The following is an 18,301-nucleotide window of genomic DNA, read 5'->3' on the forward strand; positions in this document are numbered from 1 at the left end:
AGTTTTGCTCTTGAAAGAAGATTTTCTTTATTTTGCCTTTTGACATGAATCACAAAGGCCATCAGGAGCAAATACTGATTTTGGCAATCCTCTCACAAGATCTTTCTTTACAAGCTCATTTATTTTGTTAAAATTTAAATGAGAGAGTCTTTTATGCCAATTCCAGCTTTCTTCAATTGATGCTTTACTCATCAGACAAATTGCAGAACCATTAGAACTTGTCGAAAGTCTGGATTTATAAATGTTACCATGCCTGTATCCTTTCAGAACCACTTTTCCTGTAGAATTGCTTACAACTTTACAGTGTTCTTCAAAGAAATCCACATGATAACCTCTGTCACAGATTTGGCTCACACTTCACAGATTGTGTTTAAGTCCTAAGACAAAAGCTACTGTTTCAATGATGACATTCCCAAGATTGATATTGCCATATCCCAGAGTTTTTCCCATGTTGCCATCTCCATAAGAAACTCCTGGGCCAGCTTTCTCCACAAAGTCTGATAGCAGGGCTTTATTTCCAGTCATATGTCCTGAACATCCACTGTCCAGCACTAGGATATCTTTCATGTTGCCCTGCAATCAGAAAGACCACTAATGGTTAGTTTTAAGGACCCAGACTTGCTTGGATCCTTTGCCTTTTTTAAGTTTGTTAGCATTTGCAGCGGATTTAATATCAGAGTTTATGCTAACATGCTTTTTAACAGAACTTATATCAGACTTTGCATCAGTCTTTACACTAGATGGAATAAAAGTAACTTTCTTCAAAGAAGGTTTTATTTGATAATAATCATAGTACAAACTATGATATTCCTTACAAGTATAAATGGAATGCCATAAACTATCACAATGAAAACAAGGATTTTGTGGCTTAAACCTAACAGACTGACTCTTAATTCCTGACTTAGGAGGTAAAGAGTTTATATTCTTATTCTTCTTGTAAAAAGAAGCAAGATGGTTAGAGTTTCCACAGTTATAACATTTCTTTCTAGGAGCATTAGGAACAGACATATAATTATTACTTTTGTTCACACCTTCCTTTCCATTCCTATTTTTCCTAGTTGCCTTTACCTTGTTGACATTCCTAATTTCTTTCAGTTTATACTTAAGCTGCCTCTTTGTCATTAAGCCTATATTAACTTCAGCTGTTTTATCCTGTTCTAATTTGTTAGAAGTTGACTTTTCCTTAACCTCTGCTACAAACTCTTTCATCTTTTCAGAATCAGACTTTACAGTTTTAGCTACAAACTTAACATGATTCACCTTTGGCTTAGCAGTCTGTTTAACAACAATTGGCTCAATTTATTCAGTTCTTTTTCACTTTTATCATCTCTATAACCTAAGCCCTCTTTCCAGTTTCCACTACTTAATAAATTCTTAGTTGTTCTGCCAGAGTTAGTCCAAGTCCTGATAATCTCTCTTTCTTTTTCTAACTCAGTTTTTAGAGATTCATTCAATTTTAGCACTTCATCTCTAACATAAAAAGCATCATCTCTTTCTTTCTGAGTTTGATGGAACATAACTAACTCTTTTTCTAAATAATCATTCCTTTTCTTATAAGCAAGATTTTCAGAATTTAATCTTTCACATGTTAAAGTTTGATCTATGTAACAAATAAACATGGTTTTAAGATATAATCTTAACTCAGTAATATCATCAGTATGAAAAGCATAAGTTGGTTGAGGTACCTTCAATTCAGCAATTTTAGGGCTGCCATTAGCATTTGCCATCAAGGCATAATTCACCTCATCTTCAGAATCTGAAGAGTCTGTCCAGCTTTTCTTCTTTGTGACAAGTGCCTTGCCTTTGTGACTCTTTCCTTTCTTGCAGTCAGGAGATATGTGGCCTCTTTCACCACAATTGTAGCATTTGACATTTGAGTTGTCTCCTCTGTCAGACTTTGCACTTTTGCCTTCAGACTTTCTGAACCCTTTCTTATCAGCACTTACACCTTTCCTGGAAAACTTCTTTCCCTTTCTGAATTTCCTGTAGGCTATCTTTCTGATACCCTTCACCATAAGAGAACACAATTTCATCATCTCTGCATCAGCATCCATTTCAGGTAGGCTTTCAGTTTCTGAATCATCATCATCAGAATATGATGACTCTGAATCAAACTTTATAATGAGAGCCTTTTCTTTGCCTTTCTTTGAGAAAGCAACTTTAGGACATTCCTCCTCAGCCTTAAGAGCAACTATCCTTGACTTTCTCCCATGTCTCTTGCTCCTTTGATCTATCTCAAGTTCATAAGTCTTGAGCATACCATAAATTTCATCAAGAGTAGTTTCATCAAGAGCATAATTGTCTCTTATGGTAGTAGACTTCAAATACCAATTTTCAGGAAGAGCTAAAAAGAATTTCAGATTTGAATCTTCAAGATCATATTCCTTGTCCACCAGTGACAGATCATTCAAGAGTTTGACAAACCTGTCATATTATTCAGTTAATGACTCATCAGCTTTTGAGTCAAAGTGCTCATACTTTTGAGTGAGTATAGTCCTCCTGTTCTTTTTCATTACATCAGTTCCCTAGCATCTTATCTCCAAAGCATCCCATATCTCCTTTGAAGTCTTACAATTAATTACCCTGTTTGATATCATTATCAATGGCACTATGCAGCAAATGCCTTACCCTTGTATCCTTGGTAATAGATGAGATGTCTTCAGCTGTGTAATCACATTTCTCCTTTGGTATGGACTTTGCCGGTTGATCTGCAACTGCAACAGAGAGCTTGGTAGGCTTATATGGTCTTTCATTAATCCTATCAAGGTATTGTGGATCTGTAGCTTCCAGAAACATAGCCATCTTCACTTTCCATATGGGATACTCAGAAGGTCTCAGTATGGGAACCCTAATAGTCTCATATCGACTGTAGATTTGAGTGTTTTTAGTTTCTTCAGTTTTGGTGGGCTTGGTTGGAGTTTGTGCTTCTTCAGACATGATTGTTTGGATCTTTACTGTATTTGTCTTAACAGATAAGCTCTGATACCAATTGTTAGGTCACACAACACTGTAGAAGGGGGTTGAATACAGTGTTATTACTATCAAATCGATCTTGAACACGAGTAACAGTAAACAGATATATTCAATATAATAAACTCTGTCATAATGGAACTGTTCTCTCTCAGTGATGAATAAATATCACTAAGAGCTGCTAGGTTACAATGAATAATGTATCTCGATAATGATAACACATATAGTATAAACCTATGTCTGTGTTTATATACTACACAGTTACAAGATAACTTCTAATTGATATGGAATATAATTCTATCTCCTAAAATATATCAATCAGATATCTTATTCAAGTCTTCCATTCTTATAATTCTTTCCATGCATATCTTCTTTTGTTTTAGTCTTGATCTTCTACTGTTAATCAGCTTCCTTCTTTAACTGTAAGTCCTCCCGTACTTAAGTTCTGACATGACCTTAAGTCCTGATATTTTGTTCCGACTTCCAGTAAGTACTGATTTTAGTAAATCCTGATATTTCCTGTTTGTTAAGATCTGAAAACTAAACATGAAACATATTAGACATGACATCTCAAATATATCTAACATCTAATCTACTCAAAGACAGAGCAAGAACATGCAGAAAATTTGAGGATAGTCTTAGAAATCCTAAGGAATGAGAAATTATATGCTAAGTTCTCAAAGTGCGAGTTTTGGTTAAGGGAAGTTCAGTTCTTAGGACATGTGGTGAGTAGCAACGGAGTTTTAGTTGACCTCGCCAAGATAGAGGCGGTGTCCAACTGGGAAAGACCAACTACCCCAACAGAGGTTAGGAGTTTTGTAGGTTTAGCAGGGTATTACCGGAGGTTCGTGCAAGACTTTGCTAAGATAGCCGGTCCACTGACTAGACTTACCCGGAAAACAGAAAAGTTAGTATGGACAGAGAAATGTGAGGAAAGCTTTCAGGAACGGAAAAGGAGACTGGTGTCAGCACCAGTGCTCGCTCTTCCTGATGGAAATGGAGAGTTTGTGATATACAGTGATGCATCACTTAAAGGATTAAGATGTGTGCTTATGCAGCACGGCAAGGTTATAGCGTATGCCTTTCGGCAATTGAAGGAGTATGAAAGCAGATACCCGACGCATGATCTAGAATTAGCAGCCATAGTGTTTGCCCTGAAAATTTGGAGACACTACCTGTACAGTGAGAAATGCGAGATTTACACAGACCATAAGAGCCTCAACTATATTTTTACTCAGAAGGAACTGAACATGAGACAGAGGAGATGATTAGAGTTGATTAAGGACTACGACTGTGAAATTTTGTATCACCCGGGTAAAGCCAATGTGGTGGCTGACGCCCTTAGTAGGAAGGAAAGACTCAAAATGATAACGATATCTGGGGAATTAATTAAATAATTTGAGAAGATGGAAATTGACGTGAGAACGACCGGTAAAGGAACAGAAGGATTATTTGAGATTAAGCTAGTGCCGAAACTGACTGAAAAGATACGAGTATGTTAGGAAAAGAAGATGAGTGAAGAAAGAGGAACATTGACCGGTGAGGAAGTGAGATGCGAGAAAGACGAGAAGGGGATCATGAGGTATGCGTCCTAAATTTGGATTCCTAATGTGCAAGAGTTAAAGGACGAGCTGATGCACGAAGGGCACAGCTCCAAATATTCAATCCACCCAGGAAGTACGAAGATGTACCGTGACCTTAAGGAATATTATTGGTGGCCTAACATGAAGAGAGAAGTAGCAGAGTGGGTCAGCAAGTGCTTGACATGCCAGAGAGTGAAGGCTGAACATCAGCGACCTAGTGGATTATTACGGCCCCTGGAAATTCCGGAATGGAAATGGGAGCATATAGCCATGGATTTTGTGACAGGTCTACCAAGGACAAAGACCAATCACGACGCCATATGGTTTATCATAGATAGATTGACCAAGTCCGCACACTTCCTACCAATCAACGAAAGGTACACCGTAGACAAGCTAGTGGATATTTACTTGAAGGAAATTGTAGTGAGACACAGCGTCTCTGTTGCCATAGTATCAGATCGAGACCCATGGTTTAATTCCCAATTTTGGAGAAGCTTCCAGGAATGTGTAGGCACCAGACTAAACATGAGTACCGCTTACCACCCCCAAACTGATGGACAAAGTGAAAGGACTATACAGACCCTAGAAGATATGCTACGAGTATGTGCCACTGATTTTAAAGGGAATTGGAATGACCACTTACCCCTGATCGAATTTGCTTACACAACAGTTATCACGCTAGCATAGGAATGCCTCCGTATGAAGCTCTTTATGGAATGAGATGTCGCTCTCCCCTATGTTGGGATGAAGTTGGAGAACACAAGATAATAGGACCAGAGTTAGTCCAACAGACCAGGGAAATGGTAGGACTCATCAGGAAAAGACTGGTAGCAGCTCAGGACAGACAAAAGAAGTACGCCGACCAGACCAGGAAGGATAGGAAATATGAAGTAGGAGATTCAGTGTTATTAAAGGTATCTCCGTGGAAAGGAGTGATGAGATTTGGGAAGAAAGGGAAACTGAGTCCCAGATTCATAGGACCCTTTGAAATTTTGAGGAGAATAGGACCTCTAGCTTACGAGCTCACCTTGCCTCCTAATCTGCAACAAGTACACAACATGTTCCATGTATCCATGTTAAGGAAGTACCAAGCAGATGCACGACATGTAATAGAATACGATCAGGTAGATTTACAACCAGACTTGACCTACATCGAGTAACCAGTAAGGATAATGGACCAAAAAGAACAAGTGCTAAGGAACAAGACTGTGAAGCTGGTTAGAATCTTATGGAGGAATCAAAATGTCGAGGAGTCAACTTGGGAACTTGAAGACGCAATGAGGAATAGATATCCCCGCTTATTTTCTAATTGATTCCGGGACGGAATCCTTGTTAGAGGGGAAGACTGTAATAACTCAAATTTTTGAGATCTTGTAAAACGTTTAATGAATAGTAACCCTGACGGACGGGGAAAACTTTTTATCCCACACTATGTAGTGCATGAGAAAATGAGTTTCGGAGTTGATATTATGATTATACGTACCAAATGAGTGTATGTAAACGCTATTAGTTTTCGAAGAAAACGAACTTTGAAAAACGACCATATTTACGAATCATCGAGGATTACGGGAATCACAATATAATTACGAATTTAAAATCCTACGGATTTTTATTCAAGTATGGTAATTCAAAACATAAGAAATAAATACGAAAGGAATTACGTCGCGAACCATTTATGAGGAAGTATTACGAAACATTTAAGCGACCGAGCGAACGCGTAAATGATTAAATAAATGTAACGTACTAACTAATTATGGTAAGAAAGTAACCATGGTTACTTTATCAAATAGTGAGCTAAGGTGTAGGATGATCAACCAAGGCTAAGCAAATAGTGAGCTAAAGGAGCTAAACAAGTGGCTTAGCTTGTAAACTAGGAAGCTAGTTGGATTTGTCCCCAAGATTTGTAACAAGAATAAAATCCTAGGATCTAAACTAGAGAATTAAATATCAATATAAGATATCACAACCTTATTTCCAAGAATCAACCAAGGAAGCAAGCATAAAAACATTCCCTCTCTCTCTAAAAACCTCCCATTCGGCTTTTCTTCTTCAAGCCAAGAAATCAAAATCAAATCTTCAAGCTCTAGCCATAGATAAATCCTCCAATTAATTCGAAAGCTTCCTAACAACCAAACTAAGGTAAGATAAATCTTTGAGCTCTTTTTATCAAGGTTTGATGGGTGAAATAAAATCAAGAAAGTTGAGAATGAATAGTATGAATAGTAACTCTTCTTTGGTTTCTTGATTTCAATGGGTTTTTTAGGTTCCAAAAACCATACTAAGCACTCCCAAGACTTCACCATCATCAAGAAAACATCTCAAGCTCTCTATAAAGGTAAAAATCTTTGACCCAACTTTATTTAAGATTTAAGTTCAAGATCCTTTTAGTATGTAGTTGTAAACCTAGTTTTAGAGGTGGTAGTGTTGAAATCTTGATGTTTAGCTAAGTACATTTAAGGTTGACTGTTGTTGCCTCAAGAACATGATACTCTTGAAAGGATTTAGTGTGATGATGATGATATGTTGATTTTTGGTGGTAGTATAAATATTTAAGGCATAAACGAAACTCTGATCGTAACCGTAATCTCGTTAAAACGAACAAAACGTAACTTTAAGTTTCTGCATAAAGTCCCGAGGATGTAAACTGTAGTTTCTTGAAAAATAACATTGATTATGATATACAATGTTATAAGGATCATTTATGTGCTTGAATCGCTTAATTCCGAATTACGGATCAAAAGTTATGATCGTTTTACTAAAAGTGATTTACGCGACAAAAACTGCTACGAATTATGAACTTTGAAAATATAAAGGATCGACTTAAGAATGTTCATAAATCATGAAATTTTTACAGAGGGTAGTATTTTGAGTTTCCTAACTGCCATAAAATTTCAAGTGTAAATAATGATTTTTCAATTTTATAAAAATATCGGAGCCGAGATCGCGCGATTAGAAACCGTAGAATCCATAAGCGGAGCCGACAGCGAAAATAAAAATGAACTTAAGTTACTTAGAAAAAGGAAGCGACCATAATGTGAATAAGGACATAAAGAAATAATAAGGGTAAAATAAGTTGAGAGGGTGCGTAATAAGTAGCACATGAGTGTGAGTCACCGTAAATTAGAACGGGACCTAACGAAATGAATTGTGTTTATGGTTATAGATTTCCGAGCGGAACCTAGAGCATCCTCCACCTCGAGATACCCAGGCAAGTTTACGAACCTAACTCCATTTACTGTTGTGTTGTGAAAGAATTGTTTTATTATCATTGCATTAATACCATGCTTGCCATGATACACAATAATTTAATTTTTCGTATAATGTAGTGATGTTGTACGATAAGTATATATCGTATAATATTTAATTCCGCTTTAAGCATGACGTATAATTATAAGACCGAGAGTCGGTCGGGATTTTAAGATGAAAACCCGGGAATCATTCTGGTGATATTATTAGGACAATTAAAAGTCCATAATAGTACGATTTGAAGGACTCAACATCCACTTACAAAATATTAAATACCTCGAACTTTTATTAAAATGATTTCCAAAAATCGTATTCCCTCAACTATACTTTATCGTTCGATTAAAAAAATATTTATTAACTATTCATTTATTACGGGAGAAGTATTCTCCAACATTTATTATTTCAAACTCGATTAAATATTAAAGATTATTATATTACGTAAACATAAAATAGTTGAGGAAATATTATTTAAATATTCTTTTCAAGTAAACTAATTCGAGGTTTAATTATTTACCGATTAATATTTAATTATTTATTTTTTATTAAAGGATTTATCTATGTTTTAAAAATCATAGAACCTGATTTACAATACTTTCTGATTTTCGGAAAATCATTCGAATAATTTCGGATCGTCAAAAATATCATCTCGAATTATTTTTAAATATTTTGAATATAGTTTCAAAGGGAAACCCCCCTATTAAGTATCTGTTGACAACGGTCAATGTAACGACCGATAAATTATGTGTATTATTATGTGATTAACTGTGTTGAGTCATTAAACCCTAATTGCCATGTGCTACGTGTTGCTTGTTTTGATCCGAACGTGTTTTGGATATTTATTGAGTGTTTTATTGTAAGTTATACATTTTATATCAAAACCCATACAGCTCAAACAGTATTTTAAAAGTCCATATTTCAAACAAAATCATTGGCCCTATTTTATCAAAAATGACCTATACCATATCGTTATTCTGAACCCCTAGACGTTTTACAAATTTACCTTTTTCGCGAAAAACGACTTTTCCGGAAACCCTTCGGGTACCAAAAACCCCACAAAAATCATATTTTTATTTTTATATGATCATGAAATTATCATACATCATATTTCTTTACATTTTTGTAATATTCATAATTTTTGAGAATTTTTGACATTTATTTTGTATTTATTGGATATTTAAAAATTCATTATTAATACCCAAAAATTATAAAAATTGGGGGCAAATATTTTTATTAGGAGTGTAATTAGCCCCTTAATTTTATTTAGGGGTATTATTTTCTATAATATAAATAGCCTAATTTTTATTGATTAATTAGTTAATTAATCATAAAAATTCAGAGAATTAGGAATTAGGGTTTGTGGGTGAAGAACAGGGGAGAGAATCAATCACAGATTTGAAGGTGATTCCGGCATCCAAATCGGTCATGTAAGTAGTCAAATTGAAGCTGGTGAACTGTAGTTAGGGCTGAGCATAAATTACCCAAACCGACCGAAACCGCCCAATCCAAACCGAATTTTACGGTTTACTAATGGTTTGGTTCGGTTACGGATTGGCATTTTAAAACCCGAATTTTTTCGGTTTGGTTTCAGTTTTTACCTCCAAACCGACCGATATAACTGGACCGAACCGAAAATTTAAATGTATTAGTAAAGTGCAATTAATAATAAAATTATTATGTACAACATATGTGTAAACTAAAACGTATTAAAGAACTAATCATAATATATTTTATTCTAAGATATAAATATTCATCTATGAGTTATATTTTCACTATTTTATTTTTTTTCAATAAAAGCATAAGAATTGGTCGCATTTTTTTCGTACGTCTTCTTGCCTTTTTTTATTTTTCAAAGTCATTATCTTTATATATTTTTTTTTGAATATGATTATAATAGAAAATATAATTCTATAATATGGTACAAAATTTCGATTATTATTTACAATTTCAAGTTTAATTTAATTTCTAATTTTGTTTTATAGGAAAAACGGTTTAAACCGAAACCAAACCGAACCGAACCGTTTTAAACGGATTGGTTTGGTTTGGTTTTTTCACATAACGGTTTGGTTTCAGATTGGATTTTAGGGAAACCGCTAATTTCGGTTTGGTTTGGTTTGGACCCTCCAAACCGCCCAAACCGACCGATGCTCACCCCTAACTGTAGTTTATGATTCTGTGATCAATTTCAGTTAATAAGTATTCGATTTTAATTTCGTATTTTCTGATTATTTGCTTGAATTCGGGCTTGGATTTTGGTTAGTTGTTAGAAGATTTTGATGTTGTAGTTGTGTAGATCGTTGAATCCTCGTTCGAACGGCATCGGTTTTGTGTCTGTTCAGTTTTGTTTTCGCGTCACAGGAAACGGCCCCGCCACCGCGGCGTTTCTTGGTTTTCCGGTTGCAACAGTGAAGGAGGTCGATGGGGATGCCAGGCTGAATCCGTGATGCTGCAGTTGAAGGCTCGAAGTTGGGGAAGGGAGTAATCGAGGTGTTGTTGCTGTTTGTTCGCCGTGGTTCACCTGATACTTTGAGACGGGTTCAAGAAGATATGAGTCTCATACTTGCAGGGGGGTCTGCGAGACAGGAACAGGGTCCTAACCAAGGTGTGAATTCTCACTCATCTAAGCAATCTCAGACTCAATCTTTAGATTCTGTCACAAAGAAAGGTAACTCCTCTTTCCCTGTTCTTGAGGATTTTCAAGGTAGTATTCAAGTTCAAAATGGTGTCTTGACTATTTTTGTGCCTAAAGATTCTGAGAATATTGATAAACTTAATGTTGATATTGTTGAGCATGTGGCTACAGCTAATACTAATACCACAGAACCTGTGACTTTACCTGCTCATAATTCCTCCCCTTTGAAAAATTGGAGCTCTATTGTTGCTAAGAATATACCAGCTGTTGGCACAAGTCAAAGCCCAAATGTCCAGATTACCTTCAACGAGGATGTTTCTGCAACTCTAAAACCACCACGGGAATTTCTTCAAAACGCCAGGAAGATGTGGAATACTAGTATCTTGGGACACTTTATTGGAGGTAGTTTCGACTTTAAATATGTGCGAGACTTTGCTTTTAAAATGTGGAAAAACAAAGGACTGGTTAGAGTTTTTTACAGCTCTAAAGGATACTTCACTTTCAAATTTGATTCGGTTCAAGCAAAAACTGAGGTCTTGGCTTTAAACTCTGTTCAAATTGGTGGTCGAACATTGTATTTAGCTTCATGGATGGAAGCAAACAAATTTAGGAAAAATGTGATTGAATCGGTTCCTTGTTGGATTAAGTTTAAAGAAGTCCCACACTCTTATTGGTCAAGGGAGGGCCTTACTTTTCTAGCCAAAGCAGTTGGAGTACCTCTAAAATTTGATGAATTTACAGCCAAATTCGAACCCACAAAGTATGCTTCTGTTCAGGTATTACTGTCTTACTCTAGTCCTAGACCTGATTTTATCTGGGTTCCAGTTTTGGATGAATGTGGGGAAGAAGAACTTGTTAAAGATAGTATTATTTATCCTCAATTGCCATACTCTTGAAGTCATTGTCATGCTTTCGCGCATTCTTTTTCTAGATGTATTCATAACCCTAATGCAGTTAAGCCAGCTCCTAGAAACAGGCCAGGTGGTGTAAATCCTAGAGCTGCAAAAGCAACAAAGACAAACATTTATGGCAAAGAGACAAATCAAACAGGGGGAAATAATGTTCACGAAGATAAGGATACTGATGTCAATTCAGTTGTCTTTGGAGAATTTCTGGGATGTGACTTGGTGCTCGATAATGATCAGACCCTAGAAGATGTGCAACTCAATGAAGAAAATGTATTGATTCCAAATGGTGATGATGCTGTTTTGGAAGACTGTGACAAATATTTGGAAAGCAATGCCTTGGTTCCTAATGTGGACATTTCTGAGACTCGTATCCAGGAAATTATTACAGCTAATTTGGAGAATACCACAGATGTGTTAGCCCCCATTGATACGGTCATTGACAATATTGTGGAGACTATAGCAATTAAATCCCCGGGTTAAAAAAGATGCAGGGGTCGTAGTCAGGACGCAGCTCGTGTGCAATCTTTGTCTGCAGTGCCTGAGGTATCCCCAGCGCCTGCACCTCGCACATCAAATTTGGCTGTTTTAGCACCCAAGCAACCAGTTCATCCAGTGGTCACTCTCAAGACCTCCAAGGCTGACTTGATAGATGAAGATAGGTTCACAAGAGTTGTCAACAGGAAAAGTCCTGCAAACAAAAAAAACACTAAGCTGACAACCCAGCCAGTGTGCATTCGAAGGTTATAATGAATTTTGCTGTATGGAATGTAAGGGGCATCAACAAAGCCCCTCATCGAAAAGAGTTGCATAATTTCATTTTTGTAAATAAACTTAATTTTATGGGTCTTCTTGAAACTAAAGTTAGGAGTTCTAATGCTCTAATTATTTCAAAGAAAATCAGGAAAGATTGGAAGTGGTGTTTCAATTATGATCACCATTATAATGGTCGAGTTTGGGTTGGCTGGAACCCGAGTATTTGGGATGTCTCTATTCATTCTTTATCTATTCAGGTGATCACTTGTACTGCTATTTTTTTAGAAAAGAATTTGTCTTTCTTGGTCTCGTTTGTGTATGCCCATATTGATGATCCAGACAGGGTGCCTTTGTGGAATTATTGTATGAATTTGAGCACCACTTCGTTGCCTTGGTGTCTCCTTGGTGACTTTAACTATGTCACTAGCCTTGGAGAAATCTCGGGTGGTAGGGAGCATTGGACTCCGGATATGCAGGTTTTCAAGGATTGCCTTGCTCATTGTGGGCTTGGTAGTGTTCGAACAGTAGGGGATCTCTACACTTTGACCAACAAACGTACAGCTAGTGCTATTAATAAAAGGCTGGATCGTATGGTTGCTAATGGTGCGTGGTTTAATTTATTTACGTAGGGGAATGCTTTTATTAAACCAAGGGGTTTAATGGATCATAATGCTATTATTTTTTAGAAACCTATGCAACTCCAAAAACTGAGTAAACCTTTCCAATTCTTCAACTTTATGGTCGAGATCCCAGGTTTCCAGGATGCTATTGTAAAGGCCTGGACTTTGCCTTGTTCAGGTCCCTTCTATACTCAATTTTCTTTAAAATTGAAAGAGGCCAAGGTGTTACTTAGGCAGCTAAACAAGGACCATGGAGATGTTTCCTCCAATGTCTTACTTGCTAGATCTCAACTCGAGGAACTTCAGTTGTGCATGCTTAGTAGTCAGGACCCTTCTCTCCTCACTATGGAGAAAGACTTGATTATTAAACTCAATTTGGCACTTGTAGAGGAAGAATCTTTGTACCTTCAGAAATCCAGAATTAAATGGATGGGTCTCGGGGATGGGAACAACTCGTTTTTTCACAAACAATGCAAATCCAATTGGAACCATAATAAGATCCTTGCTCTTGAAGATGAAAATGGAATTATGGTGCATGGCCAACTTCCTTGTGCTACTGTAGCTGTTAATTTCTTTAAAAATTTGTTGGGGCCTGTGGTGCATCACCCTCATATTGATCTTGAAACTGTTGATTGTAAAGTTCTCACAGACACCCAGGGTGCATTACTTAGTGCTTCGGTTAATGACGCTCTAATTTATGACACCTTGAGAAGGATGAAGAAAAACAAGGCTCCTGGCCCAGATGGAGTTAATTTGGAGTTTTTCCTGGCTACTTGGAGCACCACGGGACCCTCTTTATGTGCCTCGATTAAACAGTTCTTCGACACAGGGTTTCTTCCTTCAGGTATAAACTCTACCATCATCTCTATAATCCCGAAAGTAGATTCCCCTACTCGTATGAGGGACTTCAGACCTATCTCTCTCTGTACTGTAATGTACAAATGCATCTCCAAAATAATTGCAGCTCGTCTTAAGTTGATTATGCCTTCTATAATAGATATTGCTCAGTCTGCTTTCGTTCTGGGAAGGTCCATATCTGATAATATTCTTCTGGCATAAGAGTTATTTAGAGGGTATGACAAGGACTCGGGCTCCTCGAAGTGTGCTCTTAAAATTGATTTGCATAAAGCATTTGATTCTTTGCACTGGGATTTTGTCTTGGCTGTTTTGGTTAAACTTCGCTTTCCGGATATAGTTATCAGGTGGATCAAGGCTTGCTTGTGCACTACCAAATTCTCCGTCAAACTAAATGGTGTCATACATGGTTACTTTCGAGGTACTAAGGCACTCAGGCAAGGGGATCCAATGTTACCCTATATCTTTGCTTTATGCATGCAAATGCTTTCCAGCATTCTTAACAAGGTTCCTCCAAATTTTAGATACCATTGGTGATGCAAGGAATTGAAGCTCACTCATTTGTTCTTCGCAGACGACGTTTTGTTCTTCTCACATGGATCCAAGGATTCTGTCATGCATATTATGAACTCTATTGCTAAATTCTCGGACTGGAGTGGTCTATCCCCAAGCATACACAAGAGCAATAGTTTTATTTGTAATTGTGATAGTGCTTTCACTGATTGGCTCGACACTTTGTTGATTCATCGAGGATGTTTTCCTGTTAAATTCCTTGGTGTCCCCTTGATAACAACCCAGCTTTGTGTTAATGACTGCATGCCCTTGATCACAAAGATTTCGAACAGGATAAATTCTTGGACAAATCTGTTCCTCTCTTTGGTTGGTCGTACTTTGCTCATCAAATCTGTTTTTTGTGCCATAGAGGCTTTTTGGTGTAACCTCTTCCTCCTCCCAGGAGCCGTTCATGCAACAATACAATCTCTTCTCACTCGGTTTCTTTGGCGTGGTAACATAAACCACAAGGGTGGAGCTAAAATCTCTTGGAAAAAGGTGTGTCTTCCTCGCGACGAAGGAGGACTGGGATTAAAAAATATGTTGGAATGGAATAGAGCCCAGCTCATTGGTCATCTGTTAAAAGTTATCTCCAATTCTCGCACTCTTTGGGCCATGTGGATCAATGCTACAGTCCTAAAAGGCAAGCATTTCTGGACAATTTCAATTCCTTCTGATTGTTCTTGGATTGGAGACAAACCCTCAAGTTAAGGCCTGTAGCTTTGTAGTTTATTTCTTATTGAATTGGCAATGGTGATTCTATATCACTTTGGTTCGATCCGTGGTGGAAGAATAAGTGCCTAGCTTCTTCGATTTCTTGTCCTATAATTTCTCAATGTGGGATGCATTATGGCGATAAACTCAGTGCTACTCTTTGTAATGGAAGTTGGTCTCTCCCGACAGCGAATCCAAGGCACCATCACCTAGACCCTAAGCTGGTGCATTGGTTGTCAACTTTTGATCAACCAACTACTCATGCAGGCCCTGATTTGTTGCTTTCGGATGGTATTGATGTGTATAAAACAAAAAAGTGGAACATTTGGAACTCTTTAAGGTTTAAAGCAGATTTGGTTCCCTGGCACAGGGTTGTATGGCACTGTTTTGGGCTTGTGGAAACTCAGCAGTGCTTCCTCTGCATCAGTGCCCGAGAAACTACTTCCCACCTTTTTCTTCACTGCACCTATAGCAGATGGGTCTTGTCGAAGCTAATGTTATCCCTGGGCATTGTCATTACAGGAGTTTCGTGGGTTGATTTCCTGCTTTCTTTGGCCGACATCCCGGACACTTACAAAAGCATTATGGCTCTTTGCTTTGCGCAAGTTTTTTGCTACCATATATGGAGAGAACGAAATGCAAGGGCTCACAACTCGGGAATATTTGGTCCTAGCAAACTGTTAACTGGCATCAACAAGGATATTATGGCAAAGCTCCAAGGTTCTGTATGGTTTACTCGAGCCATTATCTCTAGGCCTGATCTGTCTGATTGTATTAGTTTGTATTAGTTCTTTTTAGCTTGTTGTTTTTAGTTTGTTGTCTTTCTTGTTCTTGTATTTGCTTTCTATCTCCAATCTTTTCTTAGATTGGTTATAGATAGTTTTCTCTATGGCTTGTCATAGAGTATAGGGTAGATCCCTCCTTGTCCTTTGTTTCATGTTGATATATACATAATTTAGCAAAAAAAAATTAGGGATTAATTATTCTAAAATACAATAATTTTTAATTAAATATTTAAAAATATAATTAGGGATTATTTAATTATAATTAATTATTTATAATTAATTTAAATTTTGTTTAATTCATAATAATTAAACCGTTAGTCCGAATTGAGTAAAACGAAGACCTCTAGACTCAGAAAAATGAAACGAATCCAATAAAAATAATTTTAAATCATAATTTCCTCCGAAAGAGAGTGGTCTTCTGATAGTTAATGGCTTATAGGTCTAATAGAGGTAGAATCGAGTCAAATAAATCCTGAAAAATTATAATAAAATTAAATGGGGTTAGTTAATACAGGTATGAGTCTAGTATCGATTCTAAATATATTTATCAGTCTAAAAATTAATTATGTGCCTTATGTGCTATGTGCTTTACGTGATTATGTGAACCATACGTGCTATATAATTATATGTGTATATGCGAGTCAAATAGAAATGCATGGGTAGATTAATAGGGTTGCGTAGTATCAATTTGAGATACGCGTATGTAGTAAGTTATCTAAATGACTATCTTTCTATGATTGATCCAGTATCAGCAAGGCCGATCAAGCAGGAGTCCGAAGGCGGTGAGTTGAACCAGGTTAAGTACGCGCAAGGCAAGTTTTTCCCCTATTCTAAATTCAGAATATTGAATTATACCCCATTTTCCATATCAGTTACATTTTGATAATTATTGTTCATATAAACTGTTACACAATTACTGATTCTTGTTTCTATTTCATTTCGATTCTTGATTTCTCTCAATTTATTGAATTCCCTATTCATATTCCAATACGTTTACCCTTGTTACATATACTCTGATATATCCTGGGATTGGGATACATCAAAAGCATTCTGATTGTTCCGGATGCTACGCTTTGGACTGGATGGTTACTATACGGGCTGGGTTTTACCCAGACCATTAATTAATAGGCCGTGGTTGCCTGAGTACTCCTTATGTTGGTCGGGTCTGAAAGGAATATGTCCTAAGTCCAATCATGTATTAGGATTTAGGAATAACTTTTATGTAATCTGTTTTGATTTCATTGATATTAATAAAAGACTTGTTTTGTTTTTATTACGGGCTCTATCTATTTAAGTGTTTAAATAAGATATACCATAGTTTAGAGTAAAGCTTTTATGGATTATGATGAGATCATAATAGTGAGACCTAAAAGATGATAACTCTAAACTTAAATAGTTCCTGGTCATAGGATTACTAACTGGTAATTAATAATCCGCAAAGATCGGTACATACTATGTTTGCTTCATTATGAAGGATGTCTGTTCTCATAGATATTTGTGTGGTGACACTATAGCTAGTATGTAGGTGCTTATTATAGAATAAGTTCACTGAACATGACTCGTACAGCTGAACAACTGATGGAGTTCACTCACGTGTCAGCAGTTGTTCACATAGTGATAGTTGTACAAGTATCCTTAGACTTGAGGTCATCATAGTCATCTTGTGTACACTGAACTATGCTTTGGTTTAGTTCTTAGTCTCCGGGGATAATTATTAGGGCTCTACTGGGTATAAGAATTTGTACACGAAGATAGTGTATGATCAATAAAGGATCTACCCCTTCCAGTGAAGGAAGCGAATGTTCAAGGCTGATCCACTTATGCTAGTTCAGGAATCTCTGGCCAGAGTGAATGAAATTAGAAAGGAGTTTCTGATTTGCATAGAACTAAGCATAGTAAATGGTAAGCAAGTGATTAAATTAGTTAGGCTTGACATGAGATCCATGCCTAGTATTTAATCGGGACATTGTAGGGTAGAAGGAGTTTATTGTACGGTAACTATTCACTGAATAGATTCTTGGTATTCTAAGCAGTGAATTCGTATTATCCGGATAGTCGCGATATGTTGAGAAGTATCCCTCACGATGTAGAATAAATGTGATTAATTAATTAATCATATTTAATAAATTAGAGAATTTATATAAATAATGATAAAATAGTTTTATTATTATTTATTTCTACTACCGGCTTAATATTGAACCTACAGGGTCACACCATAAAAAGAGAATGATTTAATGGTGGAGGAATTAATTAATAATGGCTAATAATTATTTATTTATGAAATAAATAATTAATTGGGAAATTTAATAATTGATTAAATGAGATTTAATTGATTATAAATTAATTAAGAAATGTTCTTAATATTATTAATTAAGGATTTAATTTTTTGGAAATTAAATCAAGAGAGAGAATTATTTTTAAAGTGTTTAGAAAAAGGATTAATAATTAAAAGGTGTTTTAATTATTAATGAGAATAATAAATTGGATAATAATAATAATATTTATGGGAAAATTTCAGCTGAAAATTTTGCCTATAAATATACTATTATAAACCCTATTTTTATTCTAACCCCAAAATTTTATAAAACCTAATTCTCTCCACCTCCTTCTCCTCCTTAACGTCGTTTTCTTGGTGGATACCGGTGGAGTGCTTCACGTTTGAGGAGCAGCTGCTAAGGATCTCCGA

The 18,301-nt window shown here is 36.4% G+C and overlaps 1 protein-coding gene across 1 annotated transcript; it reads left to right on the forward strand.

Moving 5' to 3' along the window:
- The first annotated feature begins 10,343 nt into the window (after positions 1-10,343).
- On the forward strand, positions 10,344-14,827 carry LOC141696384 (uncharacterized). The gene is made up of 8 exons (XM_074500533.1): positions 10,344-11,292; positions 11,383-11,749; positions 11,828-12,062; positions 12,347-12,692; positions 12,843-13,553; positions 13,674-13,737; positions 13,780-13,985; positions 14,139-14,827. Exons 1-8 carry the CDS (start codon positions 10,344-10,346, stop codon positions 14,825-14,827), a joined length of 3,567 nt encoding a protein of 1,188 aa, XP_074356634.1.
- Positions 14,828-18,301: the final 3,474 nt, after the last annotated feature.

This window comes from Apium graveolens, chromosome 2 (assembly GCF_009905375.1).
Source record: "Apium graveolens cultivar Ventura chromosome 2, ASM990537v1, whole genome shotgun sequence".
Lineage (NCBI taxonomy): Eukaryota > Viridiplantae > Streptophyta > Magnoliopsida > Apiales > Apiaceae > Apium > Apium graveolens.

Excerpts from the sequence above, each read along its gene's own strand:
- LOC141696384 (XM_074500533.1), top strand. The coding sequence starts at position 10,344 with ATGAGTCTCATACTTGCAGGGGGGTCTGCGAGACAGGAACAGGGTCCT. Across the intron at positions 13,554-13,673 it reads CACAGGGTTTCTTCCTTCAG|CTCGTCTTAAGTTGATTATG; the intron begins GTATAAACTCTA and ends AAATAATTGCAG. Across the intron at positions 13,738-13,779 it reads TCTGCTTTCGTTCTGGGAAG|AGGGTATGACAAGGACTCGG; the intron begins GTCCATATCTGA and ends AGAGTTATTTAG.